Source organism: Notamacropus eugenii, chromosome 4 (assembly GCF_028372415.1).
Source record: "Notamacropus eugenii isolate mMacEug1 chromosome 4, mMacEug1.pri_v2, whole genome shotgun sequence".
Lineage (NCBI taxonomy): Eukaryota > Metazoa > Chordata > Mammalia > Diprotodontia > Macropodidae > Notamacropus > Notamacropus eugenii.
The window spans coordinates 248,009,224-248,025,679 of NC_092875.1; the positions used below are offsets into that span (position 1 = coordinate 248,009,224).

Sequence of the window (16,456 nt, forward strand, 5' to 3'; positions counted from 1 at the left end):
ACAGCAGCCCAGAAAGAAGTACCAAGCAACCAGCCAGCCCCCTCGCAGGTTATTTCAATGCCCTGCTCACTGCCTAGGAATAAAAACCTAACATTCCACTTGTTTAGGAAATTCCCAAGTAAGTCAACTCTCGCGACCAAGTAGATTGTTACCTTTTTGGAGTTTCAGTCTTAGAGGGTTGTCTGGAGCTGAGTGTAAGAATCAGATTAAAATGCAATAGGGAAATGTTTAACAAAATACACAAAAACAATACAACAGAGATCGTGTTAATTGGTGGTTTTCAAAGTCAATGTGTGGCCCAGAGGCACGGGTTTCTATTTGATTTTGACACTATTAGCCTAAGGGCCAAACAGGCTTGTTCCATTCTCTACGCCACCTTGCCTCTTGGTCAGACAGTCAACTTACATTTATTCTAAAATTGTTCCGTGTCAGGCACTGCGCTAAGCACTGGGGATACAATGAGAAGCCAAAGACTGTCCCTGCTCTCAAGGACCTCACTGTCTAATGGGGGAGACTATAGGCAAGCACTGTACAAACAAGATATAGACAGGATGTGTTGGAGATAATCCTAGCCCTTTCTGACAGTCATTACACTGGATAAACCACTGCCTTGAGACTCCTCCAGCCTTCTCTTCCTCCTCCCCACCCCCCCACCCCCCGGGTCCCCTAAGCATCTCAGCTGATGCAGATCTCAGCTCAGGAAGCTGCACAGTAGTGCAGAATTAAGAGGGATTGGGAACAGAAGGTGGGGTTTTAGCTGAGACTTGAAGGAAGCCAGGAGTGAAGATGAGGAGGGAGAGAGTTTCAGGCATGGGGTAAAGCCAGTGAAAATACCCAGAATCAGAAGTTGGAGTGTCTGATGGGAGGAACAGAAAGGAAGCCAATGTTACTGGATTGTAGAGTGCATGGGGGTGGAGTAGGGGGAAAATCTCAGGGACTGGAAAGAAAAAAAGGGACCAGATTATGGAGGGCTTTAAAAGCCAGACAGAAGATTTTATATTTGATCCTGGAGTCAATAGGGAGCTACTGGAATTAGTCCAAGGACAAACTAATTATCTTTGTCTTTAAATATGCTCCTCTCTGACTTAACTGAGCAGCCAGGTGATGCAGTGTTAGTCCTGGAGTCAGGAAGACTTGAGTTCAAATTCAGCCTCAAATAATTACTGTGTGACCCTGGGCAAGTCACTTAACCCTGTTTGCCTCAGTTTCCTCATCTGTAACATGAGCTAGAGAGTGAAATGGCAAACCACTCTGGTATCTTTACTAAGAAAACTCCAAATGAGGTCACAGAGACTCGAACATAATTGAAACGATTGAACAACTGTTTACTGTGTTCATCTGTGAGAATGCCATTCATTCTGTCCCATTCCTCCTTCTCATGTTGCATAATTAATTAGTTACCAAGCCCTGTCAGCCATCTTCACCACACCCCTTGCATCTGCCTTCACTTTCATGCTCCTATGACCACTACCTTAGTACAGGCCCTCCATACTGCATGACTGGACAGTGGCAAGAGCCTCCCAACAGATCTTTCTTCCCTTTCTCACCATTCCAACCCATCCTGCCATCAGAATCATCTTTGATAAGGATAGACTGGGTCATGTTACTACTCTATTTAAAAATTCAGTGGCTCCCAAATACCTGAGAAGATTCCAGAGTTCCCCTACCTACTATCCAAGGACTTCCACAACCATCTTGTCTCTCCAGCCTCATCTCATCTACTTCTGCTGCAAAAACTGTGCATATTCCAGATAATCTGGAATATTCCCTCACCCCCAGACACATATATGGTCTTATACACCCAGTCTTGTGCAGTATTAACTCATAACGCATATGTCCTGGCTCCCAACTACTGATATAAGCTCTCAAGGTCAAGAGGCTAATTAGTCTTACACTTTGATTGTATTGCCTCTGGAGGGGTCTCCCCACCCCTCAGCCCATAACAATGTCTAAAACAGTAGACATAGTAATCTTTCACTGAGTAATTGTTCATATGTGAATGGGTGAGGGGACTTTGAGTACCGAATTAAGTGTGGGGTCTTTTTTGTTTGTCTTTTTCTGTAGTACTTATTGAGTTAAAAAGGGCCTGCTCATCTTGGCCAGAATTTCTGATGGAAGCTCGCACGCATATTCACATACATCTTTTATACCGGTTGTTATATAACTATTGGCATTATGCCCGTTGCCTTAGAGAGGACTTTCACTTGAATGGTAACCCCAGTGCAGCTCTCCTGGAGTTTTCATGTGCCATGGGGTGGGTATCTGCTGGAGTCTGCCTGCCTGTAAGCAACCTCTGAAATGTCAATCAGGGCAACTCCCTTACAAGCAGAAATTTCACATGGAGGAATGTCTCAAGGTCAGATTTATTTTAGGACAGCAAGGACCCAAGGGTCTTGAGACATAAGCGGATCCCAGGGTTTAATGCTGGGAGAGACCTTAAAGACCATCTGGTCCAATCTTTTTCATGTCACACAAATGGAAAATGACAAAGCCTGGATTCAAACCCAGGCTCCAAATTCAGGGCTCATTCTGTTAGACATCCAGTTGATGACATGACTTGCATTTGACTTTGTTTTGAGTGAGGGAGGGCTGTGCAAGGTCACCAGCCTTACTTCTCCTCCAGAGCCATCTGAATCCAGTGATCAAATATTCATCAGGATGACTGAAGATGACCCAGGATGAGGCAATTGGGGTTAAGTGACTTGCCCAAGGTCACACAGCTAGTGAGTATCAAGTGTCTGAGGTGAGATTTGAACTCAGGTCCTCTTGACTTCTGCAGTAGTGCTTCATCCACTGCACCACCTAGCTGCCCTCACCTCAGACACTTGACACTCACTAGCTGTGTGACCTTGGGCAAGTCATTTAACCCCAGTTGCCTCATTCTGGGTCATCTTCAGTCATCCTGATGATTATCTATCTGGTCACTAGATTCAGATGGCTCTGGAAGAGAAGTGAGGCTGGTGACCTGCTCAGCCCTCCCTCACTCAGAATAGAGTCAAGTGCAAGCCATGTCATTATTTCTCTGATGATGTGGTCTTCTTTGGCAACAAAGGACGAACACACGCACACGGTTGATAGAAATCCTAGAGGTTCAACTACCTCATTTATAGATTAGGAAACTGAGTCTCAGAGAAATAAAAATTGCCCAAAGTCACATAGAAACTAAAGAGCACAGGGGAGATTTGAACCTAGATCTTTTGACATCAAATACAATGCCATCAACCATTTTTAATTTTATTCTTCTTTTGTCACACTCACACACCAATCTTTCTTTGTTGCTATATTTGCATAGTGATTTGCATGCTCAGTGGTCTTTCATTTCTTGACTTTCCATCTTCCTATTTTCTACTTGCTTTCAATCTTCACCTTCTCCTTCCAGTCTTCAAGCTCACCTGCTCATCCCATTCCTACCCTGAAGCATCTGCATTCTCCTAATCATCAAGCTTCCTCCTACCCAGCTCATAAAAAGTCACCTCTTCCCAAACTTTCTGGAGTAACCTGCGGTGTGAGCAATGAATTTTCTGTACTTAGGTTTGAATTCTGGCTCTTCTGCTTACTACCTGTGGACAAAGCACTTAAGTGTTTTATATCCCAGGTTACTCATCTATAAATGGGATTTTCCAGCCCTGGGGTTTTTAATCTACAACTTGTCTGTCTCAAATGTCTTCACTTCTTATTCCCATCCTATACAACATTTATTTTTAGTTTTTCCATAATGTTAAAAGGGATGCTTTTTTTTTTTTTTACCACCTTTCTTTAGCCTACAGTACAAATCCTCCAGACCCAGCTAATTTCTTTGGTCATGTCTTCCTGCTGGCATCTGCCCACTGGGACCTCTCCTGCCCCTGAACTCCTATAGCTCTTACCATCTGGACCACTCAGCATTCAGCATGTATAGTGATCCTTCCATTAAAAAATCTCCAGGGACCAGCTCCTTTAGGTGAAGCAACCATGATCAAAAATTAAACAAAAAAAAAAAATCTTCATACGTTTTGTGAAGAGCTGTCTTCTCACTATATAAGAAGATTTTTAAAAGTTCATTGCACAGCTCTATTTCTCCTCATCCATATAAAGCCAGACAGAGTCAACCTGAGGCAGTTATGAGGTCCATGAAGTTCATCTTTTCTCCCCAGTTTCCTCTCTCTCTGTGTTTTGTGTCTAATGCAGACTTGTTCTCTTTTAGCTCCTCCAAATAATCAAAATAAGAAAGGATCTAATAACTAATAAAATGTCCTAGTATTTAGAAAAGTTGGAAAATATCCAAATGTCTGTCCCAAAAGGAAATAAAATTGTCTTTAGTAACATATATAACAATAGCTAGCTTTTTATATGGCACTTTAAGGTTTGCAGTGGGTGGAGAATGGATGACTACTTGTCAGAGATAAGTGTCCATTCCTGATTTGAATGAGTGTTGGGCTAGGTGACCTATAAGCTCTCATCTGAGCCTACAGTTCTATGATTCTGTAACTGTTGCTTTTTGATTATATCCTAAATATAACACATTTTTACTGGTGTTACCTCAGCCACATTTTATCCCTGACTATGCAATGAAAGACTTTTCCCTTGTTATAAAAAATTCAGATATCAGCAAGAGGATAGGGAGTTATTTTGGCAGGGACTGGGAAATGGACAATCTTTTTAAAAATTATATTTAATTTTTCCCCAATTACATGTTCAAATAATTTTAATTTTTTTTTTATGTTTTGAGTTCTAAATTCTATCCTTTCCTCCCCCTTTCTCTCCCTGCTCCCTGAGATGGGTAAACAATCCAATGTAGGTTGTACATATGCAATCATGTAAAACATTTCCATGTTTGTTATTTTGTACAAGAAAATACAGATAGGAAGGAAGGAAGAATGAAAGAGAAAGAGAAAGAAGAAAAGAGAGAAAGAAAAATAGAATAAGAAAGAGGAAGAAATTGAGAAAGAAAGAGAGAGAGAGAAAGAAAGAAAAAGAAAGAAAGAAAGAAAGAAAGAAAGGAAGGAAGGAAGGAAGGAAGGAAGGAAGGAAGGAAGGAAGGAAGGAAGGAAGGAAGGAAGGAAGAAAAGAAAGAAAGAAAGAAAGAAGTTGTTTGCATTTAGACAATATCACTTCTTTCTCTGGAGACAGATACCATGTTTCGTCTTGAGTTCTTTGGGATTATCCTGGATCATTAAATTGCTAAGAATAGCCAGGTCATTCATAGTTCTTCATTGAACAACATTGCTATTACTGTGTACAACACTGTCTTCGTTCCGCTCACTTTACTCAGCGTCAGTTTGTGTAAGTCTTTCCAGGTTTTTTTCTGACCTCGTCCTACTTGTCATTTCTTAGAGAACAATAAGATACCATCATGTACCACATAGACCAGCCATTCCCCAATCGATGGGCATCCCCTCAATGTCCAATTCTTACCCCAAAAAGAGCTGTTATAGATATTTTTGTACAAATAGATCCTTTTCCCTTTTCTTAAAAATATCTTTGGGATACAGACCTAGCAGAGTATTGCTGGATCAAAGGGTATGCACAGTTTTATAATCCTTCAGGCATAGTTCCCAGAATTGTTGGATCAGTTCACAACTCCATCAACAATGCATTACTGTCCCAGTATTCCCATATCCAGAAGGTGACAATCTTGAAATAATTCCTCTAGGGCAGAGATTCTTAACCATAAGCTTTTTTGGTATATATTTTGATTACTGTATTTCACTGTAATTGGTTTTCTTTGTAATCCTATGGATTATTTTTTTAAATTTTAAAACATTATTCTGAGAAAGTGGTCCCTAGGCATTACCAGACTGCCAAAGGGATCCCTCACACAAAAAAGTTAAAAACCTCTAATCCAGCATCTGCTCACTGACCCCTGGAAAACCTAATTTTAAGGCAAGGGTTCTTGGCAATCTGGTGAAGCCCTATGTACCTCTTCTCAGAGTAACATGTCTTTGCCAGCATTCCAAATTAGCCAGCCTGGAGGGGGCAATTGGTGAGGGAACTTTTTATGTTCGTGTGTGAGTGCAGGAGACAGCATAGATGAAAATAAGATGTAAGTGCTGTCCTGACCACAAATCACTTAACCTCACAAGGACTGGACTATAAAAAGAGAGGTATGGATTAAATGAACCTCTGAGGCTGTTTCTCTCTCTCAAATCTGGTGGCTCTGAAATTATAGGACTCATATAGGAGGATTCATAGGTGTAGCTAGTGTCTGTTTAATTGCCTTGGTGTGGCACCTTGCCCAGCATTACATTATAGGTGGATGTGAGATAAATGATCTAAGGAAAATAATGAGTATGTTCTCCCTTTGGCTTTATAAAGATGCAAACCCAGAGTAATGGGACGTCAGTGTGATCGCTGTGCATCTGGGTTTTACCGTTTCCCTGAATGTATTCCTTGCCATTGTAACCGAGATGGGACTGAGTCGGGAGTCTGTGACCCACGGACAGGTGTATGCCTTTGTAAGGTAAGATACATCAAAAAAATGATCAGAAGCTAACAAATAAGGGGTGGGTTTTTATTTTGTTTCATTTATCAATAATTAGCCTTTACATAATGCTATAAGGTTTGCAAAGTGCTTTTACAAATATTATTTTGCCCTTGACAGAAAGGTACTATTATGATCCTCATTTTACAGAAGAGGAAACTGAGCCCAAAAGAAGTTAAGAGACTTGCCTAGGATCATACAGCTAGAAAGTATCACAGGCTGTGTTTGAATTCAGGTCTTCCTCTGCCTAGCAGCTTTGAACAGGGCCTGAAACATAGTAGGTGCTTAATAAATACTGACTGATTGTCAGCTAGGTCAGAGGTGCCAGACTTAAGGCTCCACAGCCAGTCCCAAGGTTCCACAACTCAGAGTGCAAGGGAACCATATTAAAATGGAAATGGGAAATGTTTTCTTTAAAAAAAAATACAATATAGATAATGTTAATTTGTGGGTTTTTTTAAGTCAAGAACAGTCAGCTGGGGTCCCTTTTCATTTGAGTGTGACCCCACTAACCCAGTTGATATATTTAGGCAATATGTAGTCCTAAACCTCCATTAACATCCTAAAGTGAGATACCTTATTGTGTCCTGGAGATGACCCTGGGTTTTTGAAGATAAGGCTGGAATTACGTAAGCTCTGTAAGATCTTTTTGAGCTGGATAGCTACTGTTCAAGGACCAGCCAGAGGATCGGTATTTTTTAAGTTAACTGACCAAAATTCAGGGGTGTTGCAATCTGGTCTGTGCTGAAGCTAAAATTCATTTCTGAAGTATTGAATTGTGGAATAATATTCAAGGTAGGTGGTGCAGTGGATATAGAGCACTGGGCTTGGATTCAGGAAGACTCATCTTTATGAATTCAAATCAGCATCAGACACTTACTAGCTGTGTGACCCTGTTTGCCTCAGTTTCCTCCTCTGTAAAATGAACTGGAGAAGGAAATGGCAAACCATTCTAAGATCTTTACCAAGAAAACCCCAGAACTGGGTCACAGAGAGCCTGAAAAATAACTGAACAACAACAATTCAAGGAAATGTGGACTTACCCATAGGGATAGGGCCAGGACCTGGGATTTTACTGACACAGGGAACTTCCAGGTAAGGCACCTCCACCATCAATGCAGGTGAGGCCCCGTTCTGCAACTTCTAGTTGGAGAGAGTTGCCTAGTGCATCAAGAGGTTAAGTGACCTGCCCAGGGTCATGCAGTCGTGTCTGAGGTGGCCCTTGAACTAACTCTGCCCAGTTCAAAGGCTACTCACTCTCCATGATACTATATCACTACTGATAATGTTTAATATAAAATTTTAGAATAATCTCTTTGTTCTCTCTGAAGCAAACTCAGAGAGTGCCTCTTCCTATGTCAGCAAAAGCCAGCCAAGGCCGACTCTACACTCCTTAAGGAGACCTTTAACCTAAGACACTATATCTTGAATAATGAGGCTTTCCTTTGTATCTTATTATCTGTAGACATATACTATGTTATGGCATATTAATGGTGAAGAAAAATAGACATCTTAGGTCGTAATTTCTATTGAACTTTGTTTAGCCTTTTCCTATGTCAGTTATCTGTTTAGGGCAGGAAGCCTGCCACTCACTAGTGGTGGGATTTCCTTTCTCGTCACCAAGACATGTGTTTACCCAGCTGGAATCCCAAGGCTTGACCAACATTACTTTGTTAATTGTCCTGTCTTACTGAATTTATGATTTGCTCAATTAGGAGAGTTCCTTTCTCACAGCAAAATGTATATAATCCAGAAGATTTCTGCACTGGGTAGCCAGAACATTTCTGGCTCCATAATGCATTATGTAACTGTTTTCTTTATGGGGAATTGATCAATTAATTAATTAAATCATAAAATGTATGCATTTAGCCATGTTGCCTTTTCTTAACCAAGTTTTCAGGTCAACACTACATAGATTGAGGTGTGGTTAGGTTGCGATCTCTTTCACTGGAGAGAGCGTCCCAGTACCGAAATATAAGAAGCCTCATATTAAGATTTCTAATTGAGTCTGTGGAAACAAGTCCCCTTTCCTAGCTTTTGACTTTTCTCAGGAGAGCCCAGTCCCCTGTCACACAGATCTTTGCTGTTTCCCATGATCTCCTTGACCTGTTTCACCTCCATTCCTTTTTAAATCTCATGAATTTTGGCTATTCTCTGGCAGAAAGACTGTAGTGGGGGCAAAGCCAAGAGGATCAACAGGTTCCTATAGTTCTGCACTGAGGCAGAAGGGTTTCTACATGGAGGCTGTGGAAAAAAACCAAGAAATCTTAGGAAATGAACAGTTTTTTAAAAGGAAACTTAACTATGTGAAAAGGCGATTAATGAAGAGAGCTAAAGCCTACTGAGGACAGGCTCCTTTAAAGTAACCTCAAAAAGTACTCTGTGTATGTTTCAGAAAAATATCTAGCAGAGGCAACTAGTAGAGTAATGGATAGAGTGCTGGGACTGGGAGTCAAAAAGACTCGAGTTCAAATCTGTATTAGGCTGAATCACTTAACTCTGCCTCAGTTTGTTCAACTGTAAAAATGGTATAATCACAATAACTTAACTCTCAGGGTTGTTGTGAGGATCAGAGAAGATATTTGCAGAACATTTAGCATAGTGCCTGGCACGTAGTAATATTATATGAATGTTTATTTTCTTTCCTAAGGAGAAGGTAAATATAAACTCTTTGAAGGTTTTGTCTTTGTAGCTCCAGCACTAAGCACAGTGCCTTCTGCTTAGTAATTTAATAAATCCTTCTCTTTTTTAATTAAAATTTTCAACTAACAAAAATTGTGTTTTCTCTCTCCTTTACCCACTTCCAAACCAATACAAGAAGCATTAAAGGAAGTAAAACCTATAAAGGCTTATATGAACTGATGCAGAGAAAAGTGAGCGGAACAGAGAGAACACTATATAATAAGAGCAAACATTGTAAAAGCAAAAAAACTTTATAAGACTTTAAAACTCTGATCTACACGGTGACCAATCATGATTCTGTAGCATGAATAATGAAACATGCTATCCACCTTCTGGCAGAAGGGTGATTACTCCCAGGTCATGAATAGTGAGCTGGTTTTCTGCTTATTTAAAGCTCTCCTATTTCTGCTGTGTCCTTTCTCTCTAAAGCTTGAGTATATTTTGTGATGACAATGGATAGCCTGGTTCTGGAGCTCTCCAAACAGCTGTTTTGATAATGATGGCATCTGTGAGGACAACTACTTATTCAAATTAATTAATTTATAATTTATATATTATATAATAAATTATTAGTTAATTAAAATTAATTAATAATTATATCATATAATTAATAATAAATTAAATTAATATTTTGATGGGGCATAAACTGACCATATTTTGGGTACTTTTCATATGTGTCTGGTATGGAATTTTAGCATCCTGTGTCTTTTTTTTGGAAACTGAGTCTTCCTATTTTACCTATGCTGAAACTATAATGGCCACTCACTGGTCCCATCCAACTACTGACTGGCATGAAAGCTTTGGTCTATTCAGTTTTAACCTGGGCCAATTTGGTTCTCCTTAGGCAGCTTGGTAACTCCCCCTCCCAGAGGCTCACCATATCCATGCCAGATTTGGTACAAACACCTCAGAAGTTTAACACACTGAAGCTCAAAACTCCCAAACGCAAGCAATCCATGCCCAGTCATCCATTTCTTTTGATGTTTTGTAACCATCTATATGCCAATACTTTTTATTTTCATAGAATTTAAGAACAACAAAATGCTACCAGGATCTTAAAAAAAAATTACTGACCTCATTTTCTTTCTGTTTTAATAGGAAAATATAGAAGGTGCAGAGTGTAATGTTTGCCGGAAGGGGTCATTTTACTTGAACCCTACCAATCCAAAGGGATGTACCAGCTGCTTCTGTTTTGGAATAAGTGACCACTGTCAGAGTACAAATAAGCGGAGGGCTAAGGTATGCCAGGCATTGCAGTCTTTCTACTTTTACTTAGTTGCCACGTATTGAGAAGGGGCCAAGAAATTCATCTGAAATTTCAACTTTTTCAACTCTTTGCTTTGTCAGTCTTGATGATGATGAGCATGGGTGATAATGATCTGAAATACCAGATTTAGGGTACTTTCTCCCTTGCCCCTTCTTTCCGTATCATCATTTCTCAATTTTTAATTTCTTTCCACAATAACGTACCACTTCATTTTTTTCTATCCCTCTTTCTAAATCATAAAAAACCCCTTCATAATTCCAATACCCACTTCCTCATTTTCTCAGGATGTCATGCTCAACCTATAGGAAAAGAAAGCCTATTTTATTTTTTAGTTGTTTATCTCTTTCAAGGAGATAAACTGATAAGGAGGGGAAAAGGTTTATAAATCTCAGAACAATTCAGAAGGGCCCACCATTCCCCTGTCCAAGAAAAGGACTGTCATGTTATTTATCAGTTTATCAATTATTTCTTCTTTCTCATAGTTTTTTCTCAATTGCTTTATGACTTGGTAGAGATTTTCAGCTATGCTATATATGAACTATCTATACAGTGGAACGAAATTTAAAGGATATCACTGTATTCCATGTAACATTGGAAAGTTATGAAGGCTAACAATTAGCACATGACTCCTATGAGAAGTTTCTTTGGGTAAGTTGGGGTGGACTTTGCTATTCCAAAACAAGTTGAGCGTCATGTGCTTAAACCTTCATTTGGCTTTGATGCTAGCTTTCATGGGAAATCTATAACAGTATTCCTTTTCTGTTGTAAACATTTGAGTTATTTCTCAAGAAGTCTGCAGCAGAGAATGGGGAATACAATCACATACATCATATACAATGGTCACTGTAGCAGATGTTTTTATTCAATTATTTTCCTTTGTCACAAGGTTGGATTAAATCTTGAGAAGGGTGGGAAGTGAAATAACTATGTTACAAAGACAAAACACATCAATAAAATATACTTTTTAAAAGAGGTCTGCAGCAGCAGAGTTCATGGAGGAAACACATGAACGAATTCTGTTCCCATGCTTTTATGTTCCAGTTTGTTGACATGATAGGTTGGCACCTGAAGACAGCAGATCAAATGGACATCCCTGTCACATTCAACCCAGGCAGTAACAGTGTGGTTGCTGATGTTCAGGAGCTGCCTTCCTCGGTCCACAGCGTATACTGGATTGCTCCACCATCCTACTTGGGGGACAAGGTAAGAACAGTCAAAAGAACGGCCAACTCTTTTGGCTGACAATTCCTTTGCCCCCTCCATTTTAGCCTTCTTAGCCCATATTGTGTGATAGGATGTAATCATTGAAGAAGCTACCCAGGGGTGAGTGTCACTGTGAATGGAAGAGGGGCAGATTCTGTCCCTCCCCCTGGAGTTCATAAAATCATAGACTTAGAGGTAGAGGGCATCCAACTCCCTCAATTTTACAGATGAGGAAATAGGGTCAGGGAGATAGTTCAAGTTCACACAGGTAGTAAGTCACAGAGATGAGGTTTGAATCTATGTCCTCTGATTCTAGATACAGTGACGCTTTCTCCATGGTACTAAAAGGGTTCACAGGATAGCTGAAAGAAGATGGGTGAATGTACAAACAAGGCCATTAAGAGTATACAAGTCTTTGTACAGAAAAATATGCCTAGTTACACCTCAAGTGGGAGAAAGACCCAAGGGACTAAGGTAGGTCTTGGAGTGAGATCTAATAATTCTTTCTATTATGTAATGGAGTCTTCCCAGAAAAAGTAGGCCAGGTCCCTGGCTCGTGCTTTTTCATAAGGTTATTATACATTCCAAGAACTAGCTTTTGGTTCACAGTAACTTGGGTCACTTTTGTCTCATTTTTTTTTATGAGTGTGGAAGCTATGCTATTTATATTTAGTGCATACAGGCTCAGTATGGATATTGTTTCACTATATATGGTTCCTTTAGGCATAATCTAATTTTCCTGTTTTTCTCTATTGATAGCAGCACTTTACCAGAGGTCTGATGGAGACACCATTGAGTTTGAAGTGCCTGGGTTTTCCCTGATCACACCACTGACTTAGTGAATGGTCTTTTTTAAAATTTCCATTTCAGTACATGTGAAATAGGGTTGATAGCAGTGAGATATTATTTGAAAGCAGCTATGTGATGCAGGGGGTAGAATCAGGCACCTAGAGTCTGGAAGACCTGATCAGACACTTACTTAACTTCATGATCCTGGGCAAGTCACTTAGCCTCTGTTTTCCTTAGTTTTCTCACCTGAAGAGTGAAGATAATAACGACACCTAACTCCAAGGGTTGTTGAGGATCAAATGAGATAATATTTGGAAAGTGCTTTGCAATCCTGTGTAAATGCTAACTTTTATAATTCATTATGAAAGCTACCCATCTGGAAGAAATGAAGCCCCCAGTTTTGTCCAGCTTCATTGTGGCCTGGCAAAAGATCATACTGAGTCCAAAGAGAGCTCCTTAGCATTCTTCACTCAGGCCCTGATTAGATTAATTTAAATTTGAATAACCATATTGTCCTGCTCTCCACTACTTTTGCAGAAAGGGAAAAACTTTTTCTGCTGTTTTTTGACATCCCTCTGTCTTATGTTTTCAAAACACTAGAGGAGAAAAGGGTCTCTTTTTTTGTCATGCATGTCTTCTGGCATGAAGGACCTCTTGAGGTCTTGACATGAAAGACTGGGCACCAGGTTATAAAAAGAATACACTAAAGAGATGATTTATCAGACAGTTCTGAGCCCTCTTAAAGAGTGACCTCATTTTAGTGGGAACTCAGTTCCTGGACCTGGATTATCAAGTCTAGAATTTTTAGGTTAGACCACAGAGGTTTGAGCTACCCTCACCAACACCACCACTACACACACACCTTCAACATAACTTTTTTTGTACCGTTTCCTTAACAAGTGGTTGTACTGATTCAAACTTCTAGACCTTATTATCTCCTTAAGGCAGCCTATTCCAATTGCAGATAGCTGGGATTTTTAGGCTTTTTCCTTATACTGGCCTGAAATCTGCTCTCTTGACATTTCTACCTTTTGGTCTGAGTTTTATCCCTTGAGGCTCAACAGAAGACACCTAAACCTGACAGCCTTTCAAATATTTGAAGTCCCTGGTCACATTCTCCTTCAGTCTTCTCTTCTTAAGGCAGAAATCCAGAGTACATTGGCCATTCAACACTTGTGCAGATCAGTAGCAAATTCATTCATGTTTTAAAAGAGGACCTTCCTATAAATATGCTTCAATGGCTTCCTTCCCTGTGCAGAACTCATAAGGATTTTCAAGCAGAGCAAATAATGTTGGCAATGAACACTGACTGAAGAGTATCTGTGGCCACCACCCCAACAGATACACATACCTTTTCCAATATCCTTCTTCCTTCTTCTCAGCCCCCCCAAGCCTCAGTAGCATCAATAGTCAAATCTGGCTAAGGAAGTTAGCATTGATCTCTTGTCTCACCAAGCTTACAAGACTCATCTGCCTTGATCTAATATAAAGACAACTGCAGAGTATAGAAACCAATAAATAATATAATCGATTAGGATAGTAATAGTTAGGACTTTTTCTTCCTACATTTGGAGTAACCCCTTTTAAATTTAAAATAAGTTAGTTGCTTAAGTAATTGACCAATGTTCCTGTGGGCAAGTAAGTTCTCTATGAAATCTAATAGGGCAGAGGGCTTGTTTGCAAAAAGGGGAGGGTTCTTCACTGACCAAAAGCTGAATGCATTCATTTTATAAGGAACCGCTTTCACCTCAATCAGGGAAGAACAGTAGAAATGTTGGCACCTTCTCTCTGTTCTTTCGGTAATCCACCCACCAAATGAAACCATGCCCAGTGCTATCTCTCCTACACTAGCTGTATCAAAATTAACATTCAAACACACTGCTGCAAATGACCGTTTTTAAACGACATTTTGTCATCAATCCTTTGTTTTAAAGTTATTATAAAGCTTCTTGTCAGAATAACAAAGGATAGAAAATGGAATGATTCAGAGGATTATTAAAGGAAGCAAATACAATAAAATATCAGCCATATAAGATTCAAGAATAGCAACCAACTCAGTTAATTAGGAATTGTACTCAGGCATTTTATAAACCCAGCAGTCTCCTTCTGGAATGTCAAAGGGATCAGGCATAGGAAAGATCTATGCTACCACTAGTTTGGCTCAAGCTACTCCTTATGGGCCCCAAATCCCTAATTCTGTTACCTGGGTGAATTACTATGCATTTCTTCAATAATGTATAGCACCTTGCAAAGTACTCTTCTTTCAGTGATCCTGAGAAGTAGATATTAGAAGTATTAGTGTCAACATATTACAGGAAGATATCTGAGTCTCAGAGAGGTTCAAGGTCAAGTGACAGAGCCAGAAACTCAATCCAAACCTTCTGATTCCAAATCCAGTTTTGGGTTATGGGTGTTAATGTTTGTAAGTGCCTATCCTTCCTCCTTGTCCTCTTCTCACTCTCTCGCTCCTCCCCTTCCTCTTTTAGCTAGTTAAAACAGCTAAATAATCCTACCTTTTTCAAGCAGATTTAAGATGCTCATTTAGAATAACATTGCTTTTATGTTTAGATATCTCTTTTACTTAAAAAGCTATTAAGTTCCAAGAAAAACCAGTTGAGGTCTAGGGACCCAGTGCTATCTCCTGAAATGCTTACATTCAACTATCGTTGACTTGATGTGATAGTGTGGGTGCTTTTGAGATCCTTCACTCTCAATTCTCCTCTCTAGGCTACCCCTTGGGATGTAGCTCTACCTCTGTGACTTTTGTTTTATCTAAGAAAGGTCATATCTCAATCAGGGATGACTTAGAGAGAAGGGAGAATCAAAGCATGTGATCCTTAAGTCTCTTCTCTGGTGATTGGGTATAGAAGTTATTTGGGGTGATGTCCATCTGCTCCTATACACACAGATATAACCCCAAATTTAATCAATGTTTATAAGGGATAACTGGTATTTTAGAAGGGGTACTGGTCTGGAATTAAAAGGAATCCTGTCTTTACCACTTGTGCTATCTTCAACAAGTCACTTAATGACTTCATATCTAAAAAGAATTAGATGATCTATAAGGTTCCTTCTGTCTCTGAATCTGTGATTTTATGAAATGGATGTTTATGAAAAGCCAAGTCTGCTAATAGGAACACATGTTCCTCTGGACTAAGAATGCTCAGCTTTTATAGCCTGAATGGTAAAAAGCTTACCTTCAGATCAGATACAGATCAGGAACTGGTCCATTGGTAAAGTCAAAGGATCATAGACTTTTTTAAATGTTAAAACTAATTTAAAAATTTTTAAATATTTTCCCTCAATTACATGTTAAAACAGTTTTTAACATTTGGTTTGATTTTTTGTTTTGTTTTGAATTCCAAATTCTATTCCTCCCTTCTTTCTTCCTCTCCATCCTCCCCAAGGTTATAAGCAATCTGATATAAGCTATACACGTGCAATCATGTAAAACCTTTCCATATTAGTCATTTTATATAAGAAGGTGAAGGAAGGAAGGAAGGAAGGAAGAAAGGAAGGAAGGAAGGAAGGAAGGAAGGAAGGAAGGAAGGAAGGAAGGAAGGAAGGAAGGAAGGAAGAGAGGGAGGAAAAAGGGAGGGGGAAGGGAGAGAGAAAGGGATAGAGAGAAAGAGAAAAAGAAAGAAAGAAAGAAAGAGAAAGAAAGAAAAAGGAAGAAAGAAAGAGAAAGATATTGTGTGTATTCAGACAATATTTGTTCTTTCTCGGGAGGCAGGTAGCAGGCTTCATCATGAGCCCTTTGAGATTGTCTTAGATCATTGTATTGCTGTGAATAGCCAAGTCATTTACAGTTCTTCATGGTACAATACTGCTGTTACTGTGTGCCGTGTACTCCTGGTTCTCCTTACTTCACTGTGCATCAGTTCATGTAAGTCTTTCCAGATTTTTCTGAAATCATCCTGCTTGTCATTTCTTATAATATTATAATAATATTTCATCACAAGCAAAAACCACAGCTTCTTCAGCTGTTCCCCAATTGATGGACATCATAGATTTTTTAATTAGAAGAATCATATAGTTATAGATTTAGAACGAGA

At 39.5% G+C, this 16,456-nt stretch overlaps 1 protein-coding gene across 2 annotated transcripts in view; it reads left to right on the forward strand.

Annotated features, from left to right (window-relative positions):
- Positions 1-16,456, forward strand: part of LAMA3 (laminin subunit alpha 3) — a 330,029-nt gene that overhangs the window by 224,491 nt on the left and 89,082 nt on the right. For both annotated transcript variants that reach the window (XM_072604400.1, XM_072604399.1), the window contains exons 36-38: positions 6,295-6,439; positions 10,241-10,381; positions 11,451-11,612. In XM_072604400.1, coding sequence (XP_072460501.1) covers positions 6,295-6,439; positions 10,241-10,381; positions 11,451-11,612 — 448 coding nt within the window. The remainder of the gene's footprint in view (positions 1-6,294; positions 6,440-10,240; positions 10,382-11,450; positions 11,613-16,456) is intronic.